The sequence below is a fragment of the Pelodiscus sinensis genome, chromosome Z (assembly GCF_052426305.1).
Source record: "Pelodiscus sinensis isolate ZL-2025 chromosome Z, ASM5242630v1, whole genome shotgun sequence".
In the NCBI taxonomy this organism is placed as follows: domain Eukaryota; kingdom Metazoa; phylum Chordata; order Testudines; family Trionychidae; genus Pelodiscus; species Pelodiscus sinensis.
In genome coordinates, this window is record NC_143085.1 from 35402522 (window position 1) to 35429792 (window position 27271).

Below are 27271 nucleotides of genomic sequence, written 5' to 3' on the forward strand. Positions count from 1 at the left end.
ATAAATACACAAATAAAACATCTCTGACCCTTAGGGTTGCAAAAGAAACCTTCCAAATTGCAACCAGGTGCAGAGCTGTCTGCAGATAGCCTGAAACACTGGCTCATTTCAGAAAATTGTTGACTCTGAACCCTACTGATGATCCCCACGGTTAAGTAATTCTATACTGATCGCTTCAACAGGAAGAGGGATTGGAATGGCCTGATTCAGAATCGCATCTGGTTCTGGTGCTCTGGTTCATCAGGGGGACTGCTGTAGGAACAGAGTAGAGAATCTGGCAGCTGAACTGTACCGCACTCTGCGAGTGGTAAAGGTGACAGACTTGAGTGAGTGGTCCAGAAAGGCTTGGAACCTGATCCAGAGGGCACAGGGTACCATGGGTGGGGCATATGGCCCCCCTCAGGACCAGACTCATAGTTATTCCAGATGGTGTGGAGTACGTGATACTAGGGATGTTAAAAATCATTTAATATGGTAAACGTGTGTCTTTAAAAAGTCTTAGCAGAGCTTTATACTGCAGAGCCCACAGCAAAACCTCCCCAGGACCAAAGCATCAGCCCCTGCCAGTCCCGCTCCTGGGGAGGAGGATTCGCTGTCTTGCTGCAGTTTAATGGTTGATGGCTGATTGAGTTAATCAGTTAAACTCGTACCATGCCTATGGGGCACTAGCTTTGCTCATCCCCCTGGTCCTTTCTGAGCAGGCTCCTCTGCTCCTAGCTCCTGGCTTCAACTCTGCTTTTCAAAGAAATTGAGACAATTGTTCAGTGAGGGCAGCACTTCAGGAAGCTACAGATGGCCTGTCTGTACAGAGGGAGGGGGGGGGGAGCTAACACTTGGCTGCATTTGGCACCTGCCAGTTGTGCTTGGGATGTTTGGAAAAAGGAAATTACCCCCCTGACCCAGAAGAGAAACCACAACTGCTGGCTACCCTACTGCTCCAGCCTGCCACTTCTCAGTGTGTTCACTCATGCCCTGGGAGGTGGTTACCAGCAAGATGACGGGTGCCCTACTTTGAGCAGTTCACCCTGAGCTCTAGCAGGGAGGCAAAAGGACAATATGCACAGTGGAAATGAAGAGTTTGTTGCTCCTGCCTGAGCAAAGAGGGTGGGTTAGATTGCAGCTCAATGTTGTCTGCAGGGAGGGATGAAAAATACATGTGACTCTCTTCACTTTCAGGGTGAGAACTCTGGTTTTGTGCTCTCCTGGTGGGCAGGTTTCAGTTTTTAGTAGGATGTGAACCAGGGTGCAGGGGAGGGCCTGGGAAAACCAGCAGGGTTTTGCCAAAGCAGGTGTTGGGTCAGGGGTGGGAGGGCCACTCCAATATTTTGGAAAGTGGTCCAGGGATGTGATTTTCTGTGGAGGAGATACAGGATCCAGGGTGGAGGCTGGGTATGGAAGGGCACACGGAGTAAGGGTCTGGGGTGCAGGATACAGTATGAGGTACGAGAGGGAGTTTGGGCGGAGAAGGGGGTTGTGACCTGGATCAAGGGATTGTGGTGCAGGGTGTGGGAGGGTGTTTGGGGGCAGGAGAGGATTCTGGCCTGGGGCAGAGGCATAGGAGGGGGTACAGGGTCTGGGAGGGAGTTGTCACCTGGGGCAGAGGGGTACAGAGGGTTTGGCTGGTGACCTGGGGAGGGAATTGGGATGCGGGAGGGGCAGAGGTGGGAGGGGCAGGCTCTGGCTGGGAGGCGCTTCCCTAAGCCAGCAGCCCTGCAGCGCCCCCAAGGCAGGCTGGGCTCCCTGCCTGCAGCACCCCAGACCACTTCAAACTGCAGGCAGCTCCCTCCACATGGCGCTCAGCTCCAGGAGGAGGAAGTGGCTTGTGCAGCCCCCATCCCCAGGCCAATCTCTCAGCTCTGAATGGCTGGCTGATTCCAGCCAATAGGAGCTGAGCGATTGGCTGAGGTCAGTTCTTATTGGCCGGCTGTTTCCGGCCCACATGTGCTGAGGCTTGGGCTGTGGGCAGAGGCTTCCCTCTCCTTGCAGAGCAGAGTGCTGCAGGGACTGAGCTTTAAAGCACAGCAGCTGTGTGCCTGAGGGTCCCGGCAGGATGGCTTGGTGGGCCAGATCCGGCACCCGGGCCATGTTTTGCTAAGCCCTGAGTTAAGTAGATACGGGTGGTTCTTATTAGGTGGGGGAGGGTTTCAGGTCTCATTCTTGCTGTGGTGGAAAAGCTTTTCCAAAGAGGTCAGTTTTCCAGATTTTCCTAAAGACTGACACGTGCTGGGTCTGCCCAATCTCCTCTGGACATTTGTTCTGTAGCAGGATCCCTTTGACAGAGAATGCTTTAGTCTCGGCTCTCACACAGCTTGATACGGGTTGTTGAGATGTATTAGCTCTGCTGATGGCGCTGATTACTTTTTTCAGGTTTTTATTTAAAATAAAGGGGGGAAAACAATGTTTATAGGTGAATGGTGCTGGTATTGATGCAGGCCCCCGGTTGCTTATAACTATCTATAGCTCTGTCTTTGTTAGTATTATAAAGATTGACCCCAAAGTTTGCCATTTAATTTGGCACAAAATATTTTAGCACTTGAGATGTATGAAAGTAAGATTTGTCCCATCTTACCGCAGAGGAGAAAACACATGCCTTTGCGGGGAAATGTCTTTTCATAGGCCAGGAGCTAATCTCTCTGTAGCAGACAGCACACATTTTGCTTGACTGCTTTTTGACTGTTTGAATGCTGCATGTTCCAGGTGTGTCCTGGTAGAATACATCTGCTGTGTCGTTTGTGTCTGCCCAGAACACATCTACTATGCTGCTGAAAGCTCAGTTGTCCCCTTCCCCCCGCTCTCTCTCCTGCAGAGTGTACATGTTGGATGTACCCCGAATATTCAACAGTCCTCTAGACTAGTGCTGGAATACTTATCTGCTGTGCTTCTGATGTTCCACTGAAATCCGTAACTGCTTATCCCTGATAATGAGGAAATGGTGCTCGGAGAGGGATGTCCCCTGATTAGCTCATGGGTATGGCCACTCTGGATTCTGGAGTGCAGAGAGAATGATAAAACCTTTGACTTTTCCTTCCCTCCCATACACATATGCCAGCACACCTGCTCCTTATAAGTATTCAGACTGGATTCTGCCTTGGCAGTGCTGTTAGTTGCATGTATTCTCTGGCTCCTAGGGTCTTGCAGAGCCATCTACCTGCCATGGCTCTTGGCTCATTGTTGTCAAAGTTGCCTGGTCTCTCTTCAGCACAGGTTCTTCTCTCTGAGGTCTAGGCCCGTCCCTGCTGCATTTCAACTCCGCAGCAACCTCCTGAAATGGGAACCCATCCCGAACTCCATGCTGTCCCTAGACAGATGAGCAAAACTGTTTCAGATGGAAGTAACCAAACCCCGGAGACCAGACAAAAACAATGGCTTGGGCTTGGAGCTATTTTCCAGCCAAGCCGCAGTTTACGTTTACTGCCCCTGCCTCCTCTGAGCACAGAAGCCCCTGATTCCTGGCACGCAGCAGCCAGGACCCTACAATTTACAATTTCCTTCCTTTGTTCTATAAGCGGTTCTCCACCAGCAGCACCGACACCCACTTGTGCTTGCCTAAGCTCCCCAGCAGCTCAGCCCCAGAGCGGCTGTGTTATCTTTTCCATCTCACTCAGCCAGGATGGTAACCAGCTCACAGAGGCTTGTGGTTTGGCCTATCTTTTCTATGTACAAAGCCAGAAAGCCCAGCATCCGTGGCGTATAGTGCTCGGGACTTAATGCCCCACCTTTGAAGCCATACATGGGCTCTGGGCTCTCATCTGAATGCTGGGGATCTTCCTCCCCACATGGGGTCAGACGCCCTCTTGACACGCTCCCCTTTTCTGGGAGGCAAACAGAGACGATCTCAGGCGGGAGCCTGCTGCCGTCTCCCCTCATTACAAATGCTCACTTGATCCTGCATCTGTTTGAAATGAGCAGAGACTGATTGTCAGGTCCCAGATGCTGCGGTTCCTCTCCTGTCACTAAGCAACTTGGGTGTTGAATTGTTCGACTGACTGACAGCTGAGCAGCCTGGACAGATCTGTTATTTCAATTGAGGCCTAGGCCCTGTGGGCCTGCAATTTAGGTCTCTGTTATTAACCCTGCCTTGTTCTCCACTTTGTAACTGCCTTCCTGCATTTCAAAGTGTACAGTGAAAATCAGGGTTAATTAGGGGCCTGGCAGCTGGGCCCTACCCGGGCCTATTGTGTGTCTGAGCATAACCGGAACTGTGTTTGCTGTGCTGCCGGGTTTAATTGGTAACTGTTGTGAGTTTGGGCTGGCTGGCTCCTGCATAATACAAGCTCAGGTATTGTCAGCTTCCAATTAGCACTGGGTTCGTCTTCCCCCCTCAATAGGGGTGTTTTTGTTTAGCCCATCATGCTCTCCCCCCGCCCCACATGCAATAGATTATTACAAACCTCTCTACTTAGGGCTGGGAATGGTAGGCCTCAAATGCACCTCTCCTCTTGGAGCTATGGCTCATCTGGGTTGGCGCTGTAGTCAAAATCTGGCAGCAGAAAGAGTGTGTTAATTTATTTCATTTAGTCATCCCTCAGACCGGAGGGCTTGTTCTCCGGGGAAAGTGGTGGTGTAGAATTTTTAGGGGAGGCATGTTGCTCTAATGCTCTTTATATAGTTTCTTAGGGAACTAAAAGCCCCTCCCAAGCCCTTTCCCTAAAAGGAGACAATGCGCCCTACCTTGCATTTGTATTGCTGTGGTAGAGACACTGTAGGCACACACAGCAAGAAACAGACCCCATTCCGAAGTCTAACTCGACAAGGCACAGAGAGAGAGGAGGAAGGAATACAAGTGTGTGTTGCTAGTTTCAGCCATAGCTGAGGTTTTCCTTAAAGCCCTAGCTCCTTGGTTGCTCCTTACTTTTCTAGTTCTTTCAGTTGGGGAGAAAAGTTTGAAAATGTGATCGCTGAGTCTCAGAACCATAATTAAAAAGTCCCCATATTGATTTTAAAATCTTTTGATATTTAAGCCATCTCCTCTCCCCCTCTCCCTCTCCGACTCATGATTTTTGAATGCTCAGGGCTGGCAATACTACCACGTGAAAGCATAAGAAGGGGACCTGAGCCTCAAAGCATTAAAAGAACTTGCCTGATGCTAGCTTGTATAATTTGTCTTTAAAGTTTGCACAGATACCAGCTCAATACACCTCTAGAACACTGCCAGTAAGAGAACCTGTCCAGAAGCAGGAGCTGGGGGAGAACAAAGGACACTGGGTGGTTATGATAACTTAAAATATAATTTAGTATCCTTGGGAGGTTTTCACAGTCTACAATCCATCTGGGTTTTTAAAGAAAACTTTTGCCATTCAAAGAACAGCTAAGATCTTGGATCAAAGAACCAGGTTCTGAACAGTCTCCTGTCCTGCAGCTCAGACTCAATGTTCTGGGCCCTTTGGCCCTCTCTGATCTGTCCCTTTCCTCTGCAGGGATCTAGCTTTCAGCAGGAGGCTGGGATAACTCTACAGGGGGGGTGTCTGAATAGCCCCCATTGTATTTCTGGGTTCAGTATTTGCTAGGGATGTGAAAGGTTAACCAGTTACCCATTTAACCAGTAGGCATCATTCTAAATGGGTAATGCTTATCAGTTCCAGTCAAACCGGTAACCCGTGGGGTGTGGAGCAGCTCTCTTCCTGCCATGGTTAGGGGCTGCTCCAGCCAGCCCTGCATGGTGCCCACCGTGGACAGGGGCTGCTCCAGCATCTGAAGCCTGAGCACCCAGCAGGCAGGGGCAGCTACAACTGGAGCTGGGAGCCGGCAACCAGCCCCAGCACAGGCTGGAGCAGACCCCAGCCCACATCCTGCTTTAGTTGGTAAACCAGGATTTTCCATCCCTAGTATTTGCAGGGCAGAATCAATCACACACACGTCTCACTGGCTTCTGGCTACCACATGTTACTTGCCACCAGAGCCAAATATTTTTAAATGACTGCACGGCTCAGAACAGAATCAGCTTGAAGTGCCCCCAATCCATAAACTAAGATTCATTTTATGTTTCAATATTCTTGGGTCTACAGTTAAATCTATATCTTGAACGGAGTTTGGTGGCCAATTTGCCAAAGTAAAAAGTTGTTTTGCTGGAGGCATAATCTTATAAGCCTATGCTGCCCATTAGAATGGCTTCTCATTTCTGCCTCGCTTTCCAATAATGCTTTGAGCAGAAGCTTGCAGTAATATGTGGGCATTGCATTTTCCATTTACAGTAATAAAATACTGAAGAAACAAAACAATTTAAAATTCCAATAAAATCCAGAACAAATCTTTGGCTGCTGAGCAGACTCAATTATTTTGCTGATATTGAGTGCGGCTTAGAAAAATGGAACAGGTCGGGGGAGGAGGGGAGAAATCCAGAACTGGTTCCAGTGTATTATCATCCACTCACAAACAAGCCGGGGGTAAAGATTGCCCACGGACAGTGCCGTAAGGGGGAAGCCATTGTCGTGTGCCCAAGGGAGCCCAGGGAAAATTGGGAATATTCCCCTCCGTAGCTGGATCCCCAGGATTGTTGTGATTAGGATCAATATTGCTGTAGTGCCCAGAGGTTCCAAATAGGACTGGGTCAGGTCCTATACAAATATGTAGGTTGATGGGCCTGCTCCCACTGACAAGTGCTCAATGTCCATATGAAATTTTGACCTCATTCGAGAGAGGGATGTGAATGGTTAACTAGTTAACCTCACCCTTACCAGCTCACTGGTTATGGTTAACTGGTGGGGGCTGGAGCAACTCCCCACCTGCTGCAGGCAGAGATTTGCTCCAGCCCCGTGGGACTCACTGCAGGCAGGCGGTGAGCAGCAGCGGTTCATGGGGTGGTGTGCTCCAGTTTCTTCCCCTGACTCGCCCTGTTGAACTGGTTAAATATAACATTTAACCAGTTAACTAATTAAACGGGATTTTACATCCCTAGTCCCAGATCAATATCAGTTTCCTCTCCCACCCTCACTTGCAGTAAAATACCACTGGCCAGTTAAAGGTACAGGGCCACTTTGTGCAACAGGAGGAGGCGCACAATGAGCATTCTTGGAGCACCAAGGCTGCTTCCTGCTAGTTGCCCGCAGAGGCATTGTTCCCTGTGAGCTGAGCTCTTGGGCAGCCACCCAGGAGAGAGGCATATGCCACCCAGCTGATTAGCAGAGTGCCCACAGCCGGCAGCATGAGTTTATATTGATGGTGCACATGGCCCATACCTCAGTGAACACAACAAAATTTATTCTGCACATTCATGGAAACAGTGACAGGGAACATTACCCAGGGATGCTAGCTACCCCAAAGGAAGTGAGGAGGAATTAGACATTAGGCAATCCTATTTGTCCCACCCTTCCTCCTCTCTCCCCCTGCCCCTACACATACACCTCAGCCTGGTCAGGTAGTACAAGCTACACCGGGGTGGACAATAATTTTTGCAGGAGGGCCACTTCACAAATTTTGGAAGTAGTTGCAGGCTTCCCCGAAAGGGAAGAGGATTTGAAAAGCAAACCCCTGCACCTGCTCCTGTACCCCAATTCCCTGCCCTAGGTCACAATCCAACCCCCTGCACCCCACTCCAGTGCCCCAAGTCACAACTGCCTCCTTCACCCAAACTCCCTCCCTTACTCCATGCTCCCTTCTGCACCTAACCTCCATCCCAGATCCTGCACCTCCTCCATTAATATTATGGAAGAGTGAGGCCCTCAACCACTTTCCAGATTCTTGGAGTGCCCCCCCATCAACAATTATTGCCCACCCCTGAACCGGAATCTGCTCTACACCAACAACTTTGATTTTCCCCTCTGGTTATGAACACCTGTTTTTTATTGTAGAGTCGCACAAGGGCGGGCCCTAGGACAGTCCCCACAGTTTGTTCTGGGAGGTCATTAAACTAGTAATGCACATTTATTTGCCAGGAAAGATTAGAAGACTAGACAGAGGCCAGTATGGCTCTGTCATGAGCTCTTTAGCAACCTCAAGATCACAAAGCAATCCTACAAAGGGTGGTGGAAATGTGGACAGATTGCTAAGGAGGAATATGAAAGAACAGCAGAAATATGTAGGGACAGAAGGAGAAAGGCTGACACAGAATAAGTTACACCTAGCAAGAGACATAAAAGGCAATCAGAGGAGGGTCTTTAAATGCAAGAGAGACACCAAAAGAAATGTAGAACCTCTACTTGCCAGGGAAGGAGAGCTAGTAACATCTGACATCAAGAAAGCTGAAGTGTTTATTGCCTATTTTGCTTCAGTCTTCATTTCAAAAGTTAAATGGTGACTGGATACTCCACCTAATTAACCACAAAGGGAAAGGAACACAAGCCAAAATAGGGAAAGACCAGGTGTCAGGGCTGTTCCCCGGGACTCTGACACTCCAAGTGCAGAAGGTGGGGGCCCACAAGAAAGCTTCAAAACCATGCCTCTACTGACACTGGTTACAAAAACTCCCCCCAGAATCATAATGCACAGATTTTGGAGAATTGCTGCCACCATCAAGTGATTTTGGATCCCTAAAATCCAGGGGCATACTCTTGAAATCACCCCAGGGGTACTTGAAGCTCTTTTTATCCCCAAAAGAGTTTGAAAAAGAAAAGAGAAAAACAAATGTAAATCCAGTCTCTGTCTGGTAGCTGACCCCTCAGTCCGAGGCATGCAGATACACACAGACAGACCTTCCAGGACATAAGAATCAAATCATCACCTTAAAAAAATGATTTTTTTTGTCACAGAACAAAAGATAAACTTGAGAAAGCGTACTTGGTTGCTGTATGTTACAGAGTAACTAAGGAAAACAAATTAAAACAGAGATTTCTGGCACAATGCTTAGATGGTAAGTGGGGAGGGGAGGCATAGAATCACAAAGAGCAGTTCAAACCAAACCACCAAATAAAGAAAAATTACCCTGAAAGTGACTGGATTCACATTTCCCTGGCACTCGCTTCTAATTTTCTCTTTGTTCGGTCCCCTCCCATGCCCTGAATTCTGTAGGCATATGGCTGCCCTGCCTTCATTTAAATCATTCTGTGTGTCTCAACTCCTGGTTTAACTCTCTCCCACACAAAGAAAGCAGGCAGGGAACCTATATCCAATTCAAATTTCAACCCTCTCCCTCAAATGGTTCTCCTGGTCCCCTGGCTGACACCTTTGCTAGATACCTGAGCTTAACCCCTTAGTTTCTGGGTGCTAGTCAGCACTCCCCCTGTCCATTACACCAGGTTACAAAACATTTCAAAAAGTTAGGAGTATTCAAGTTTGCAGAGCCTGATGAAACTCATCCTAAGTAACTTAAGGAACTAGCTGACAGTCTTGGCACCTTTAGCAATAATTGTTGCAATACCTGCAAAGGTACTGGAACAAATTATTAATCAACTTGTAAGCACCTAGAGAATAATAGGGTTATAAGGAATTGTCACCAAGGATTTGTCAAGAACAAATTACACCAACCCAGCCTAATTTCCTTCTTTGACAGGGTTACTGGCCTACTGGATGGGGGAAATCAGTTGGCATGATGTATCTTGATTTCAGTAAAGCTTTTGACAGTCTCATAAACAAATAGGGAAATGCGATCTGGATGAAATTACTATATGGTGAGGGCACAACTGGCTGAAAGATTGAAGCCAATGAGTGGCTCATTGTCAAAATGGGAGGGTTTATGTAGTGGAGTGCCGCAGTGGTCAGTCCCGGTTCCAGTACTAGTCAATATTTTCATTAATGACTCGGGGAATAGAACGGAGAATGTGTAGGTGACCCCAAAAATGGGATATGGGGGGTTGCAAGCACTTTGAAAATCAGGGTAAGAATTCAATGTGACCTTGGCATTGGACTGGACAATTTGGTGTGAATTCCATCAGATGAAATTCCGTAAACACAAGTGCAGAGTTCTTCACTTAGGAGGAAAAAAATCAAGCTCACAAGGACAAAATGGGGGGATTAACTGGCAGGGGGTAGTGCGGCAGGAAAGGAGGTGGAGGGTCTAGTGGATCAGCAGTTAAAAGAGCCAAAGTGATGCAGTTGCAAAAAAAGGCTCCTCTTGTTTTGTGATGTGTTAAGAGGAGTGTTGTATGTAAAACCTGCCAGGTCAGTGCAGGGGAGGCGCTAGCTGGGGCACGGTGTCCAGTATCAGGCATCGTACTTTAAGAAAGATGTGGACAAAATGGAGTGAGTCCAGAGGGCAGCAACACAATTGATCACAGGTTCAGAAACCCTGGCCTATGAGGGAAAGGTTAAACAAACTGGGCCTGTTTCGTTTTGAGAAGACGGAGGCGGGAGGTGGCGGCTAAGAACAGTATTCAGAGCTATTACAAAGAGGGTCATTATCAATTGTTCTCCATGTCTGGGGACAGACTGGGCTTAATCTGCAACCAGGGAAGACCAAGGGTAGATAGTAAGAACAGTGGGGGAGCCGAGTTAGTCTGTAACTGAAAACACTTAACAGACAATGAGTGGTCCTGCAGCACCTTAGAGATTAACAAAACACATAGATGGGATCATGAGCTTCTGTGGCCACCCGGTGAAACTTCTCCCCATGAAACTTTCTAACAATAAGATGAGTCAAACTCTAAAACAGGCTTCCAGGTTGTGGCGTCCCCGTCACTGTTGGGTTGCTTTCGTTTTTCTGGACTTAACCTCTCAAGATGCCTTCCAGCCTGATGTTCCTATGATGACTCTACACTGGGAGGGCACCCATTGGTTTGCTGGCTCTTGGGAGCATGGATTGCTGCCAATGTGATGTACCTGTGTGTGCAAAACCAGCAGAGCTGGAATTACATGGGTTCTGCCTGCTGATATAAGAAGGTAGGTCAGATCTGGGGCCTTTCCCATCCGGGACACAGATGCTGCCATTTGATTGTGTAGTTCAAGAAATGTGCAGTATCTTCTCTTCCCCCTTCAAGTGCTAGGATCAGAATGTGACATGAGACATGTCTAGATGCTGGGCCAAGCTTATATCCAGCCTTGTCTGAGTTTTCATGTGCTAACTTTCTCTTTGAATGTAGCGGTGTTGAAAGCCAGCCGCAGCTGGGGCCATCTGAGAGCAGGCCTAGTACACAGAGGTGGTGCTTTCATGACATTGCTGTAGCTCCAGGATGCCCTCCTGGAGTTACTCTGGATTGACAGCAGCGTAGCTGCTGGAGGAGCCAGCCCTGCCGTGCATTGTTCCATGACAGATTAACTTTTAAACAGAACAGATTCTCTGTCTTCCCTGCTGACCTAGCCCCATAAGGAAACCGACTTTGTGGCATATTCTGTGAGCTGAGATGGGGGCCTGCTGTAATGTCTTTGACAGTTCAAGTTTCAGAGGAGGGGAAGAAATACTGGCGACCGGCTGAGTGTCAGGCAAGCTGTCTGTACGTGACGGGTGATGGCGGTGATTTGGGAGAGTTTGCATCTCTCAGTAATTACAGCCCGTTAGAAAGCAGTAATTATTCCCGAGAGGGGGAGCCGCTTACCAGTGGAGCGCAAGAGCACGCCAGGAGCCTCTTGGAAATTGGTAGCTTTGTAATTTTCCCAGCGGGGGTTCGGTGCGTCACCCTGATATGTGACAACACACTGAATTTGTGACTTGTCATAGCCAACCCAGCTGGTGTGTAGAAGGCGCAAAAGAAGGGCCCTTTCTTCTCTCCTTAAAGGAGCTTTTAATGTATGTTTGTGCCTTCCAGGACACCATCCTTATGTACCTTGAAAGCCTTTCCTTGCTTCCTCTGCATAGTGTGCCCTTCTTATCCTTTTTTACTTTGGCATGAAGGGCTTCCAGGGGGCAGCTGCCGCAAGGTACCAGTAGCCTGCAGTAATCTCTCCACCCTGCGTGGACCCAGCAGTCCTCATCTTAGGACTCCTGGAGATGTTCATGGCCCTTCCTGCCTCCTCTTTGTGCTTCCCCCGCTTGCTGGCAGCATCCCTCCAGCCCATCGCACAGAGACTCCAGCAGTGCTTATATGGTCATTCCCTTGGCATTCCTTGAGCCCAGGTGTGTCTGTAAGCCCAGGTGGAGCTGTGCCCCATTGCCTGCATAACCACTCCCCCATCGCCCCTTGCTTCTGAGAATTGCTGTTCCCCTGCTCTGTGCTCTGCCGCCTTTGTGAGGAGAGGCGTGGGGCGTGTCTGCCTGGAGAAATGCACCAGTATAATTCCACCATGGGGCTCTGCTGGCAGAATGTCCACGAGGATGCTGTTGTGCAGAGAGCCACATGGGAGCTGTGCCGGTCTAACCAGAGGCCTGTCACTTCGCTGGTAAATTTGCCCGCTTTGGTTCAGCCTGAGGCAGGGATAGCAGCAAACTTCAGTTCCCCCAGCACCAGCTTTCTAGCCTGAGATCCCCAGGGATCTGCCCACACCAAGTCTGCCAGTTCCCTGCAGCGCAGCCAAGGAAGCCCTTCTCTCAGACGCATCCCTGCAGCGCGGCCCCTGTTCTGGGAGCTCTGTCGTGGACCCATGCTGCAGACACTTGCGGTTTTGTTCCCACCTTCTTTAAATTAGCCAGCTCCTTTTGGCTTTCGCATCCATCCACCAGGCATGATGGCGGAGCTGTGCAGCCAGGATAAACCCCTTGTCTCTTATCAGTGGCCTCGCCCATCCTCTGTTGGCGCATCAGTCAGAGGCCCATCTCTATCCTTCCTCCCATGAGAGGGACAGTGCTTTTCCATGCAGTGTTTTTCTCCCTTGTTCCATAGAACTGTTTCACTAGGGATTCTGCACGTCACCAGCTAATTAGTGGCATGTCAATTGGGTATTCACAATGCTGCCACCTCAAAGGACAGTGGTGCTGGCATGAAGAGGAAGGCAGATGTGTGTCTTTCATCCCACCTGTCTGTTGGGGGATTGCAGCAGCTACAGGATGCATGTCTCAGATAGTGGGGGCTCTGCAGGGGGTTTGGACCACCTGTGACATCTCACAAGTTGGCTAGTTGGAAAGTCCCCCGCAAGTGGCCTGACTTGGACATTGGTTTCTAGTGACACCAGTTTATTTAGAAGAGGGCATTGCCCACCCACCCTGGTATGTAGTGACTCCACTAACTGGCACTGATAACCAAGTAGCCCCTCTTGGGTTACCTACCCCTTCCCCATGCACACACACTTTCCTTGTGTCTGAGATTGAACTAAGAATTCAGTCCTACCCTGGACATGATGAGGGATTCTACATGACAGAAGCACCAAACAGCCATGAGCCACCGGTCCTGTAAAACCTCCAGCCTTTGAGCATTAGGGTGGCAGAGAGAGCTACTCTCCCAGCTGCTGACAAGAGCCATGGAGTCAAATGGAAAGCGCGCACACATTCAGCATGCTCAAGCAGCAACAAATCTCAGCTGCCTGCTTTATTTAGCTCTGGCTTCATATGAAATAGTGCCTAAAGCCAGAAGACTTGAGAGACTATGTTTAAAAAAGGTTGCAAAGTCAAAGACTAAGCTAGGAAATGATGTAGTTAAGGTTGCCTGTTTCACCTTAATTGAGCCCTCTTTTCCACATTTGCTTTGTTGCCATATTTTAATTATGATTGCATACTATTTTCTCACATGATCCTGAATTCAGTCAGTGGACACTACTCATTTCATTCATTATTTTGTTTTCTTCTGATGGTTCTTATAATGGGAATTACCTAACTACTTTACTGGGCAGTGCTACTTTCCCCCCGAGAGAGTTTTCTCCTCTCCTAGGCTAGTATTGAAGGCCTAAGCTCAGGACATTTAAAAATTGCCCCTTTTTGCTAGAGATCATTTTCCATGCAATTCCTTTCCCTTAGCCAGGGGGACCAGATTGACTAGTTTCTCTTTCTGACACTGCTCCTGCAGGCGCCATGCTGTTGCATCCTTGGCACTGCAGGGATGCTTAAACGTAAAGGAAGAAACTTGTTCCTACCAACAATCTTACACAGCCTTGTGAAAACTTTCCCGTTCCTGTCCAGTGACATTCACCCCTGTGCTGACGACCAATATGGGACAAGAAGAACGTAAGTGCTGCCTACACCTGATCCTCAGCACAGGGTGAGTTCCACCATTCAGCTTTGTTAAAACCTTCTGTCTTGAGAAGGGATGTGCTGATCGGTTCCTTTGCCTGGTGTCCAGCGAAGAAGACCAGGTGCAAATGGTCAATTTCCCAAGCAGAGATGCTGGCAGGAAGGCGAGATACCTCCTTTCCCTTGAACACTGAGCAGGGGCAGATCAAATCTCACATTGTCAGGGGCAGAAGGTGTCCCTTCTTGCTGTCTGAATCAGAACCACGATACTTGGAGCTGATGGAGAGCTGTCAAATTGTCTAATATTCATTCCGCCTACGAGCATCAGGAAACTGGACTGGGGAGGCTCCCTGGCAAGGGCCTATTGTCCTCCCTGGTCCAAGCCCTGTTTCTCTCAGCTCCCCCACTCTCTAGATTTGGAATTGGGTTGCTGCCTGCATTTTGGTGGATGGCAGCTGCTGATCCAGAGTGTCTTTCTCATTCTTCCAGCAAGTATATTTAATCCTGCTCCAAAGGCCTGATTTTAATTGCCTTAATAATATTCATTAATAATGTCTATTTAAGACACCTGTGAAAAGCCCATAACATTAACTTAATGGGACAAATAGCCAGTGAACTCTTCCATTCTGCCTTTTGAATTACCAATACAGGGGCTTAATGGCAAGGACAATGAAAGGCAGAGCTCTGCCTGACTCTGCGCTCAGGTGGCTTCAAGCACAGGGTTATGAATGCCACATAGTCACCTTCATTGCCAGCTCAGGTGACTGTGCAGCAGCTGCTCCCAACACTGGTTAACCATTACCCAGTAAGCATCACCTAGTAAAAGTGATGCTTTCTGGGTAACCAATTAACTGGTTACCCATTCATATCCCTAGTTGGAAGGCACCACAAGGATCATCTAGTCCAATCTCCTGGGCAAGATGCAGGATTTATTGGGTTTAAACTATTCAAGACTGTTGGCTCTCCTGCCTCCTTTTGAGAACTTCCAGTGAAGAAGCTGCAGGCTCCAGATTCACGCTGTTCCATGAGCCCTACTGTTCTCACCTTTAAGGTGTTTTCCTGAGATTTAACCTCTATCTGCTCTGTGTCCTTTGGCCAGCAGAGCAGCTCCACCATCCGAACAGTGAGGGGCGAGCCCGCTGCTGGTTATCTGTAGTCTCCTCCATGCACCTTTCACCAGTCACTGGAGTACGAATTATCTGTGGTTTCCACCTCGCAAAGAGGGATGGCTGACTACAGAATTTCAGATTGTCTAGCTAGGTGCCAATTAGTTACAATTAAAGGTGAGGTTTAATGCGGTGGTGAATCCTGAACAGTTTACAGTTAACTTGGGTTTGCACTGTGCGTTTATTCAGTAATTACCGTTCTCTCACAAACCAGGAGCGGGAGGCTGGAGGACGGGTCTGTATTTATATGGCTTGCGTAATACACATGCCCTCACTGAAAGTTGCTCAGCAGCATGTTGCTGGGTTTGCTTTCTCGTGCCACTGTCAGTTCTGCTTGCCTAGCTCCATTTGGAACTTCTCTCCCATTGCTCCTGGACTCCTGCACAAAGAGAGGAGTCTCCCACGTCCATCTTAACAGCCTACCCACGCGGGGCTGGGAGTCTCCTCTGTGGACCCTGAATAGGTTGGTATTACCACGATAAATCATCTGCTTTATTTTGGGAGGCAGCATGTTTGCAGTAAGCAGGCCGGGCAGCAGCAGGCAGCCTTTGGGAACAAACGGGATGTATCTATCCTAGAACCTGCGGCGGGAATCTAGCTTTCAAAGCCTTGACACCCGAGTTCAGCCACTGACCTTTCCCCAGGAAGCAATCTGTGTATGACATTAATAGCTCCCTGGGTCCAATTGTGGTAGCACCACAGAGATGGTAGCACAAGCTGAGCACTTGGACACCTTTCCTAATTCTTCACCCGATACACCCCCAAGGGTCCTTCAGCCATGCAACAGCAGCAAGGGCGAATATTGATAAATGCAAAGTAATGCACATTGGAAAACATAATCCCTGCTATACGTACAAAATGATGGGGACTAATTTAGCTGTTATCCCTTCAGAGAGAGATCTTGAAGTCATTGTGGACAGATCTCTGAAAACAGGCCATTCAATGTGCAGCAGCAGTCAAAAAAGCAAACAATGTTAGGAATCATTAAGAAAGAGAAAAAGGGAAGAAGACAGAGAATATCTTACTGCTTCTGTATAAATCCATGGTTTGCCCACATCTTGTACTGCATGCAGATGTGGTCGCTTCCTCTGAAAAAAAAATCTTAGCATTGGAAAAAGCTCAGAAAAGGGCAACTAAAATTGATTAGGAGTTTGGAGCAGGTGCCATACGAGGAGAGATTAATCAGACTGGGACTTTTCAGCTTAGAAAAGAGAAGACTGGGGGGGATACGAGAGAGATCTATAAAATCATGACAGGTGTGGAAAAAGTAAATAAGGAAAAGTTATTTACTTGTTCCCATATCATAAGAACTAGGGATCACCAAATGAAATTAATAGGTAGCAGGTTTAAAACAAACCAAAGGAAGCTTTTCTTCACACAGTGCACAGTAAACCTGTGGAACTCCTTGCCAGAGGATGTAGTAAAGGCCAGGACTTTCACAGGGTGCAAAAGAAAGCTAGATAAATTCATGGAGGATAGGTCCATCAATCGCTATTAGCCAGGATGCGTAGGAATGGTGTCCCTGGGCCTCTGTTTGTCAGCAGCTGGAAATGGGTGACAGGAGAGGGATCATGTAATGATTCCCTGTTCTGTTCACTCCCTCTGGAGCACCTGGTATTGGCCACTGTCGGTAGACAGGATACTGGGCTAGATGGACCTTTGGTCTGACCCAGTCTGGCCATTCTTATATTCTTACAAGGACGCTTCCTAGTCATGTGGAACAATTTCCCCATCTTCATAAAGTATGTGTGAAATGGTGCTATAATGTCTTTTCCATGTTGTTACTTCTGCCGGAATTGAGGGCGTGCAATTGCATTTCAAGCCCACTGCATACTCCACTCTGCCTGCCCCATATAGCCAGAACCCCAGTGTCTCAACTATCTCCTGTTATTTGGATCGTATTGGGGAGACATTAGAGTACTGCACAGGGAACTTATTTTCTACCGCCTTTATTAGGGGCTGGGGTGCTCATTCAAAAAAGGACACACCCATGCTTCCTCATGGCTTTAAAAACAAGGGTTTCTCCTCATGTTCAGGGAAGAGGATTTGCAGCTAATGTCTCCATTATGTGGGGTTGCTTTTCCACTTCCACAAAACTGTGCAGCTTCGGTTTTTTAGAATATTGCAACAGTCCTTTGCTCTGTTGTGTGTACAATTACTTGTGGCACTTAATGGAAAACTTTGCCCAGGAGCCAATGACCTGGCCTGCTGCTCTGCCTGCTGGCCGGGAAGAAATGCAGATCTGATGTGCATTGTAAATGAAAAGCAAGGCCCTATTTTGGCATTTCTGAATTTATTCTTGGCCAGGCTGTTAGTGGCATGAGAGCAGTGATGACTGACCAAGCCCTGGCCATAGACTCTGTCTCTCCAACACTTGCATCTGCAAAAGTGTGTTGGAAATCTCACTGGAACCATGTTTCCTGAGACATTTTGGCATTGCTGGTTCTGAAGAGAAACTGAGAATTGGGGGTACGGAAGGCGGGTTTGTGTTTTGAGGCTTTCAGGAGGATCCACTTTGAATTTGACACCAGGGTTTCTGAGGGGCTAGCTCTGTGGCTGCTCTCCCCCCGCCCCCCCCCCCCCCCACACACACACACTAACCCAGTGTCTAGCTTGGCTCCCATAGGAGATAATCCCAGAGCCTGGTCCGAACATGGTGAAACACTGAGGTGACTAGATGGGACATCAGTGCACCCTCATCTGGGCTTTGAACTCAGTCTCTCATTGCTATTATTCCCCCAGGACAGCAACAAGTGGGAAGTCCTTGGGCACCTGGGATGTGTCAGACCCTTCCCCAACACCTGTAGCCACCTGGAAATGCCAAAATAAGAGACCTCTTGCCTGTACTACATCTCCTGATTAATTCCTGGGCCGAAGGGGCTGTGGGGCCTGTCAGGCTGCTGGTGAGGCTTACGTGTGCAGTCCCTTGGAGGTTTGCATCACCTTTTGCCTGGAGCAGAGAGATCAAGGGGAGATCTTGGCAACTCAGAGTTTTACTCTGGTGTTTTCCAATTTTGCCCACTTCTCTGGCTGGGTCTCTGCTCCCCACCATGAATCCTGGCAACACCACAGCTCAGCTGATGATCGTACTGACTTGGTTCTTCTGGCAACTTCCAGGGAAACTTTCTGACTTTGAAATGGTGAGAGACTGGTAAATGGCTGCTGTGCTTTCGGGGTGCCCTACCCGATTCTCCCTGCACCTTCCAGGCAGCCAGAATAGTGTGGTCCTACTCAGCAATGTATTATGCTCCTATTGGTGTCTCATGGGAACAGCAGTGAGGCTGAGGGCCAGATTTAGGTTTGGTGCAAGCTAGTGCCTCTGGGGTGAGAACATGGCCCCTGGGTCTCCAGAATACTGGTACTGCACCCCTCATCCTCCTCATGTCCAGACCTTGCACGCCATCCCCCTCATACAGTCCTCCCACTGAGGCCCCATACCCCCATTCTGCACCTGCACCCAGCCTCCTGGCAAGATCCCACACCCCCTTTCCTCCTCTGCCCCCATTTTATCATCATGGGTGGCTGGAGGTCTGTGAAAAGGTCTGCACTGAGCAGGGCAGGCCATGGGCCAAAAAGTGTGAAAATCACCCATCTAGGGGTAGGTCTGAGACTCCCTCCCAGTCACTACCTGCAAGTGAGTTGGGGTCTCATTCAGTCATTACCAGCTTCAAACTGGTGCCTAGGGGTGGCAAAAAGCCCTGTGCCCAGCTGTCCACAAGGAAGCGGAGTAGAGATCTGGCATGCCTCAGCGTGTACCCTGGAGACTAGAGCAAGCTGGATCCAGACTGGAGTCAGGTATTGGCTCCTGGGCCGTATATTTCTCACCTCTCTTTGCCCAATACCTGAGAGGAAACTTCCCTTTCACAATATGATGATGAAAAAGTTAGCCCGGAGGCTGCAGAGTGCTGTTTGTAACTCGCCCAGAAGTCAGAGCTGGTGGGGGGGACCCTTGAGTCTCACGGGCAGCTATCGAAGTCTGAAAGGGTTTAGTTTGTGAATGACTCAGTAGCAGCCATTGCTTTCTGCCGCCTTGTGTGTGTAGAGAGTCTAAGCACCTAATTTATTCCATCTATTAGATAGATTTTGTAGATTTAATCATTTTCACAGTTGGTGGCTCATTGGATACTCAAGATAAACTCCAAATGAAAGTATAATGGGTACGACAAATGAGTTTTCACACCAGAATGGCAGGAACTTGCTTGGGAAAGAGTTTGAGAGGAACAAAAATATATACATATATAATTTTTTTTTCTCCTGCACTGGCTTTTGCTGACTCTAGTAGGTTACCACAGTTAATTTCACCAGTTTTGTTCATCTGTAAAATTGCATAAAAGTGACATTTTTGTGCTCATTATAGGAACTGCTGATTTATAGCTAGTAAATGGAATGCGTTTCCATTTTTGGTGAGGTTCTCGTAGCAGCGCAAAGCACCCATGAAATTGCTTGTATAATGTAGTTTAAATCCAATCTCAGAGAAAGATACCCCCATTGGGTAAAGTGACATTTCCATTCTCCACACTGAGTTTATTTTAGGCCACTTATAAGTGACTTTATAAGAGAAAGGAGGCAGGCAGGTTTGCACTGTGACCTGATTTCTGCCAAGCTCAGGTACAGAGCACTTGATGGGGATTGCTGGCAAGAAACTCCCTGAAACCTGCTGCTGGGGGTAGGTTTTGCGCCAGGATTCCTCCCCTCTCTCCCGCCCCAATATATATATATTTTTTTTTCAGAAGAATTTTCAAGTGAAGAGCCTCAAATTGTGCAAGAAGAGGAGATTGGCAGTGAAATGATCTGGCAGGAAGAGGAGCTAGGCAAGAGGAATGGGCAGCAGGCAGCGCATTCCTGAATAACTGAAAAATACCAAAGTAGCCAAGTGCAGCGAGGGGCTGCTGGAGGAGAGGAGGAAGAGGCACTAGCATGAATATCTGCAATTATCATGCAGGGATAGAAACAGCTGCATTCCCTCCCCGTGCAGTGGAACCTTGTTTATCTGCCTTTTCTGGGCAGTTCTGCTGCACCTGACATGCTGGGATCTACATGCCAGATGCAACTGAGGCACATTCTCCCAATACACCATTGTTTACTGCCTCACTTGACCAGCCCCATGTTCCCCAGTTACATCCCCACAGGCCACTTCTATTTCCTCAGGAATCCAAATGCTGTGTGTGTGCACACATGTTGCCAGGAGGAAGGGTTGTCTGTGTACATGTCATGTGGCAGAAGTATGAGCAAGCACAGTGCAGGGTGTTTGTGGGAGGGGGGGCATCTGCACTTCTATGTGGCAGGGTGTGTGCACGTGATGGAGAGTGTGTGTGCTAAAGAGGTTAAATTTCAGTTAATTGCCTAGTCGAGTAATCGATGGAAATGCCATCAACTACTTGACTAGTCGATAGGCACTTCCGCATTCCTCCTTTGACATGTACAAGAGCCCCTGCCTTTTCAAAGCCATAGAGCCAGTGGTCAGCGGGGGACTTTGAGTCCCTCGCTGACCCCGGGCTCCATGCTGTGCTGCATGCCACACAGAGTCCCGGGTCAACTGGGGAGTCCCCAGCTGACCCCAGGCTCCATGGCACTTTGGTGTTTTAAAGAGGCAGCGCCGCACAGCTGAGCCGCAGATCAGCTGTGCAGCCACTGCCCCTTTGAAACAGCACCTTGGGTTTCAGAGCTGCAGCGGCCACACAGCTGATTCCTGGCTCTGCTGTGCGGCAGCTGCTGCTTTGATGTACCCTTCCCCCCTCATAGAGGGAACAACGGGGGGCGGGATCAACTAGTGGACTAGTCTTTAACATCCTTAGTGTGAACTCACATTGCGCAGGGGCCATGTGAACACATGCAGCAGGCGTGTACGCATGTGATGGTGTGTGTACACACATGGCACAGGCTGTGTGCACACATGTAGCAGGCGTGTGTGTATGTATGGAGAGGGGAGGGCTCTCTCCAAGGAGGCCTCTACTTGCTGCTTCCTCTTGCAGCTTGGACAGTTCAAGTGCACTGGGAATGATTCTGCCCCCACGAGTCTTACCAATGTAAAATGAGGAATCCCCCACCAGCAGCACCGTGCTCAGACTCAGACATCCTGAAGAAAAGTTGAGGTTCTGCCCTCATGTGAGGTTGGGCCCATTCTGGAAGCACCTCCAGCTTTCATTCAAAAGGCCCTGTTCTGAAAATGAACAACAGTGATGTATTTCTCAAACGTTCTCTGGGGGGACTGGGCTGGGTGACGTGCCACTTGCCCATGCACTGAGATCTTGGTAAACAGGATAGGTGCCCACTCTTGTTGATGTAACATTCAGTAGTTGCAGGGCCGGAGGGTCCAGCCCAGTGCCAGAAGCTAGCACTTGCAGGCTGTGGGGAGGAGGGGAGCTTGCTGTTGGAGCAGGCTGCGTTGTAATGCCTGCAGGAGGCTGGCATGGTGTTTTCCCAGGGATACCAATGGCAGAATGAGCCTCATATGTGTCAGGCGATTTAACAGCAAGATGCTGAGATGAAGGATTTAGGGGTCATAGTGGATGACAAGTTAAATATGAGTCAGCAGTGTGACGCTGTTGCAGAAAAAGCAAACATGATTCTGGGATACATGAACAGGTGTGTTGTGAGCAAGACACGAGAAGTCATTCTTCCGCTCTACTCTGCGCTGGTTAGGCCTCAGTTGGAGTATTGTGTCCAGTTCTGGGCACTACATTTCAGGAAAGATGTGGAGAAATTGGGGCGATGATGTTCACGGCCAGGGGGTGGGGCCTGGAGCCGCTGCCACCGCCCCGCCCCCCTTTGCCTCCCACAGTGGCATTCGGCTGACTTCTGCGCCACTCAGCCGGGCTGCCGTGGGGAGCAAGCGGCCGTTTGGGCCCTGCACTCCCCATGCAGATTGGGCCGCCCAGAGGGAACAGCCAGCATTTCAGCATTACAGATTCTCAAACACTGGGCTACTATATATATGATTCTGTTTATTTCTGCGTGCTCTCTAGCTCCCATTTGCCATGTGTCCCAAACCATTTTCTAAACAAAAATTGTGCCATCCCCTGCTGCCAGTGCCTCTCGTCACGTGCATGCTGGTGGTGTTCCTTGCTAGGTCTAATGCCCTGCCTGGTTTGTGTCTCCTAGGTGAAACGGTGACCTCCATGCATTCGCCACGCTACCCCAGCCCCGCCGAACTGGACGCCTATGCACAGAAAGTCGCCAACAGCCCCCTAACGATCAAGATCTTTCCCACCAACATCAGGGTCCCCCAGCACAAGCACCTTAACCGCACGGTCAATGGGTACGACACGACCGGGCAGCGCTACAGCCCCTACCCCGGGCATGCCAGCAGCTACCAGGGCCTCCTGGCCATCGTGAAGGCCTCCAGCAAAAGCATCATGAAGAACTCTGAGGGCAAGCGGACTAAGATGTCCCCAGCGCAGGTGGCTGTCGCCCCCTACCCAGTGTCAAGCACTTTAGCTCCAGGCCCTTCGTGCGCCGGGCAGTTGAATTACCACAGTTCTCAGAAGCAGCTCGAGGCTCCAGTGCCCCCAAATGTGACGGTGGCTACATCCGTGATCCCGCTCGCGGGCCGGAACCTGAGCCTGCCGCAGTCCAACCTGCCCTCCATCCAGAGCATCATTTACCAGATCAATCAGCAGTGCCAGGCCCAGGGCGCCCAGCAGGCCTGCCAAGGGGTGGTGGTGACCAACCCCAGCCCAGCCAAGCACGGCGTGGCCAGTGGCTTTGCTACCATGGCAACGGCAGGCGCTGCTGTGGCCTATGCCGGTGCCATCCTGCCCGACTGCCGCAAAGGGGCCGAGCTCACCCTTAGCACCAACCTGGCCATGCCCGTCGCTCCCAAGGCTGGCATCTACCCGGACAGCATGGACTACCTTCTCTGGCAGCAGAAACAGCAGCAGCTGCGAATGTACAGCGGGGGCAGTGGCGGGGGGGGGGCCGTCAGCAAGTCCCCAGAGACATGTGCGGGAGTCTCGCGCCCCTACACCCTGACGGGGGCGGTGGAGAAGGTGAGCTCCTCCCCTTTGAACGGTGTGGGCATGCACGGCAACTTCTCGGTGGGCCAGTACTTTGCCCCGCCTTGGAACAGCATCTTGGTCACCCCCAACAGCGACTGTTACAACCCCCAGGAGGTCGCCAACGGGCACCGTGAGCTCGGTGTGGCCCCCCCTGATGGACTGTCCAGCAAAACGCTCTGCAATACCTCCATCCTGAGCAGCAGCCTCCAGTCGCTGGAGTATCTCATCAACGACATCCATCCGCCATGCATCAAAGAGCAGATGTTGGGCAAGGGCTATGAGACTGTGTCTGTGCCAAGACTCTTGGACCATCAACACGCCCACATCCGCCTGCCCGTCTACAGATAAGAGCCTGATGCTGCTTTCCAAACAAAAGGCCATGGTGGGAACTTAGCTGGCATCCATTCTCCTCTCCGGCACCGCCAGGGTCTGTGGCGAAATGAAGCGAGGGCTGGGCAGGGGTGGGGGGGACGGGGTGGTTCACAAAAGGGCTGGGGGCCCCCAAAGACTCTGGAATGAATTGAGGCCCTTGAACTGGATACACCTGGAAGCCGCGGCCGAAGGGATGCTTGTTTCTCGAGCTCTGAAGCGGTCGTTTCATTTCCACGAATGTGAACAGGGAATTGCTACAAGTTGCTGCTATCCAGGGAGAGAAGGTTTCGCTGTGCGTGTGTGTGTGTGTGTGTGTGTGTGTGTGTGCGCGTGTGTGTGTGCGTGCCAGGCAGATCTGCATGTGGGAGACCCCCCCCCAAATTCTATCCTGCGCTCAGTCCTGAGGAGAGGTTTAAGTAAATGAAGATTCCCCCGCCCCCCGACAATTCCATGCCATTTCAGCTTGGTCATGACCAGAAAGAGCTAATGCCTAATTTCTAGCTGAAGTCCATAACTTGCACTGCTTTGAGTAAAGCTAATAATTGGGGACAGTCTGGAGGCTATTTAAGGAAGAGAAAAACACTTGAAAACTTGAACAGATTTTTTTTTTTTTAGTTAAATATACTGTACATTTATGTGTTGGCTGCTACAGTCTCCCTTCCTTCACTCCCTCCCCTGCCTGCCCCCATTGCTTGGGCCTAGTGTGTTACTTTCATTACATCACACGGTTTTGATGCTTTCTCCATGAAAAGGTTTCATTGCTCAACTATCCTCAGGCTGGGGGGGAGAGCAACATTAAGCTAAGGAGCCAGGGACCTGTGTGAGCAAAAAGGGCACAAAGTTAAGTGTATTTTACCCTTCTCATTGCAGTTTTCCAGGTGTTTCCCCTGCCCCCATGGCAGAGAGTCTGAGAGGGCAGAAGCAAAATGACAGGGCCCCTGCTCTGTTTTGTAAAAGAATCCACACCCACTTAACAGGCCTCCTGCACCCACCCCACCCCCACTTCCAAATTAAAGGGCTTGTGATCTCCCTCCATCACGCTCAAACCAGCTGATCATTTGCTGATCCAGCTGTGCACAAATGTAAATCTAGCTGAGCACCCGGCAAGGAATTTATTACCAGGAGATGAATGAGGAGCCATTATGGTGTCTGCAGGCTCTGGAAAGCCTGCTCGGAGGAGTGGTCTGTCACCCCCACCCCCATCCCACCATCTACTTAGGTCCCATCACAGGAATATTCTGAATTCTAAGATTTCCAAGATTTTTTTTTTACTGTCAATTATACCTTTGTTCTGTTGTAGAGGCAACTTGCAGGTGAAGAGAAGTAGAATCACATTTAATGCATCTAGCCATTGTACCAGGTTGTAATTTGCATACTTCATTTTCTTTTTTTAAACCGTTCAGAAATGTTCATTATGGTCTGTTATTCAGTATATGTAATTATGTGTTTAATAGATCTATTCATTTAAAAAAAAAAGCGGTTCTACATTACCGAAAAATACAAAGTTTTTTGATGTTGAAAGGAAAAAAAACCCAACAAAACCCAACGTGATTGTGCTCGGAAAAGAGGTACTGTACCCTTAAAGGCCTGTTCAAGCACTAAGTGCATTTACAAATCTCTGAGAATGTTTTTTATACTAAAATTGACCATTATATTCTACTGTGAGAAGTGCTGTCTGCACTATATTGTTTTAAAAATGAGAGAAAACGGAAAAAAAAAACAAAAACAAAACCCACAAGCTGTGTCTCTGAATGTTGTTTTCCCAAAGTAAAACCAGGATGTCATCGGCTGTGTGCTCTGGATTTTGTTTGCTGGCCGCAACCTCTCCTGGATCATTTCAGCCCTTGCGCAGGGATGGGGGACAGGAATGGTGGGGAGCATTGGCAAAGGTTCCCGAGGCCCCATCCTACTGAGCTAAAGGAAGACTGCACTCTCATGACTTCAGCACTCCCAGCAAGTAAGAGAAGTGATTTCCTGATTTGGGGAGGGCCGGGAGCGTGCATGATCACAGTCTGCAACCCAAGTGCTGCCACTTCTAGTGCAGTAGCAACAGGTAATTCCCAGCATCAAAGGTGGGTCGTGACCAGTGTTCCCACTAAACTGCGTGGTAGCACAACTTCACAGGTGATTAATCAGCCACGCAGTTTAGAGGGAACATTGGTCATAGGTAATGTGAAACTACCCTTTTACCAGACCCAGCAGCCTTGGCTGCACAATTACATTGGGTCTGATTACTGTGTCCTAACTGGCTCCACATGCCTAAGGAGGTCATGCTAACCCTGGATCTTTCCAAAGATAGAACACCTGGCTGCAAGGCCAGCCCAAGCCATTTGTGCACCCCACACCCCAGGAGTGCGGTGCCGCCCCCAGGAGTGCAATGCGTGCGCGGCCCCGCCCTGGGCACACGGAGCATGCATGGTGCCGCTCCTGCCCGGCCCAGCAGCCCCGCGCAGCACCCTCTACAATGGGGCGCCCTGGGCAATAGCCCGGTTGGCCTGTACCTTGGGCCGGCTCTGCCTGGCTGGAACTCAGCTTCTGCGTCCGTTCTCATATTCCATCCGGAGCCTTGTCAGTGCCACTGAGCAAACAAGTCTTCAGACACACATCCTTAAATCATACCCCATTCATGCCATTTCTCCTGTTGGGCCAGCAGAGGCAATGCCTCCCTCTGGGCATGGCTGTGTCCCTGAAATGCATAAGGCCCCAGCTGCCACTGCCCACTCCCCCAGCAGTAAACAGAGTGGATGAGCACTCTCGCTTTGCTTTATTGGAATTTTCAGATCATAATGTATCTTGCTCATATCCACCACCCCCTAGCAGGATGCCAAGTTAGATATGGTGCCACCTGAGTCACTATATCAGTTGTGGCAACTCGCCCTAGGAATCCCCTTGGAGCCCAGACATAAGTCCAGAGCCAGGAGGGTGGTTCAGGGAGCTGCAGCTTTGAGAAGAAAAGGCAAAGAAAAAGCGAAGGAGCAAGGGGGTGCCAGGATAAATAGTGCCATGCCATGGCCAGCTATTAGCCACCTGCATCTCCACCAAGTGATTGCAGGTGTAGCTGGGGGAGTGGAATGGGCTGGTGGCTGGGTTTTCAGCTATGGGACAGAGCTGGGTTAAAAGAGTTTGTCCTTGGTCCTGCCAAGATGCCCAGGCATCAGGAGGGGACTCAGCTGCCTCAGAATAGTCTCTGCTGCTGCTTGTCCTTTGAACATGCAGGTTGAACCTCTCTAGTCCAGCACCCTCAGGACCTAACCGGTGCTGAACCAGAGAATTTGCCACACCATAGGAGGTCAGTATTGTCTAGCAGCATTACCAACGCTGCCACTGCTCACTGGGCTGTTGGAAGACATGTTGGAGTAAATTAGAGCTAGAGAACAGCACAGAACACTGAGAGCCACGACTGGTGGCTATAAACAAACTTTATGGGACCGTGGGAAACTTGGCCACACCCGTCCAGCTAACTGAAATCATGCTGGACTACAGATGTTGCCAGACCAGAGTGTGCCGGACAAGAGAGGTTCTGAGCTCTTTCTGGGCTGTGCCCACAGAGAGGAGCACTGCATTGTGTCCTTTCATGGGTGTGAGGCCAGTCAGTCTCTTCCATGTCAGTTCCAATTTTCAGGGCATTTGGGCATCAGAAATTAACTTCTAATGCTCGAGAGCTATTAATCCAGCCCTGGCTCCAGCATCTCTGTCTCACCCAAACCAGCCCATTAAACAAAACCAGGCTACACACGCACACCCATGTACATACATTCCACCTAATGCTTTTACCAGCACTTGCTGCCAGACATCTGGCTCTCAGCAAGCATTTGCCCTTAGCAAGAGGTTGA

The 27271-nt window shown here is 49.5% G+C and overlaps 1 protein-coding gene across 4 annotated transcripts in view; it reads left to right on the forward strand.

The window, feature by feature from the left end:
• The window catches only part of FAM222A (family with sequence similarity 222 member A), a 113532-nt gene extending 88310 nt beyond the window's left edge, over positions 1-25222 (forward strand). For all 4 annotated transcript variants that reach the window (XM_075898840.2, XM_075898836.2, XM_075898839.2 and 1 more), the window contains one exon: positions 22171-25222. In XM_075898840.2, coding sequence (XP_075754955.2) covers positions 22188-23414 — 1227 coding nt within the window. In that variant the 5' untranslated portion in view covers positions 22171-22187 and the 3' untranslated portion in view covers positions 23415-25222. The remainder of the gene's footprint in view (positions 1-22170) is intronic.
• The last annotated feature ends 2049 nt before the right edge of the window (positions 25223-27271 follow it).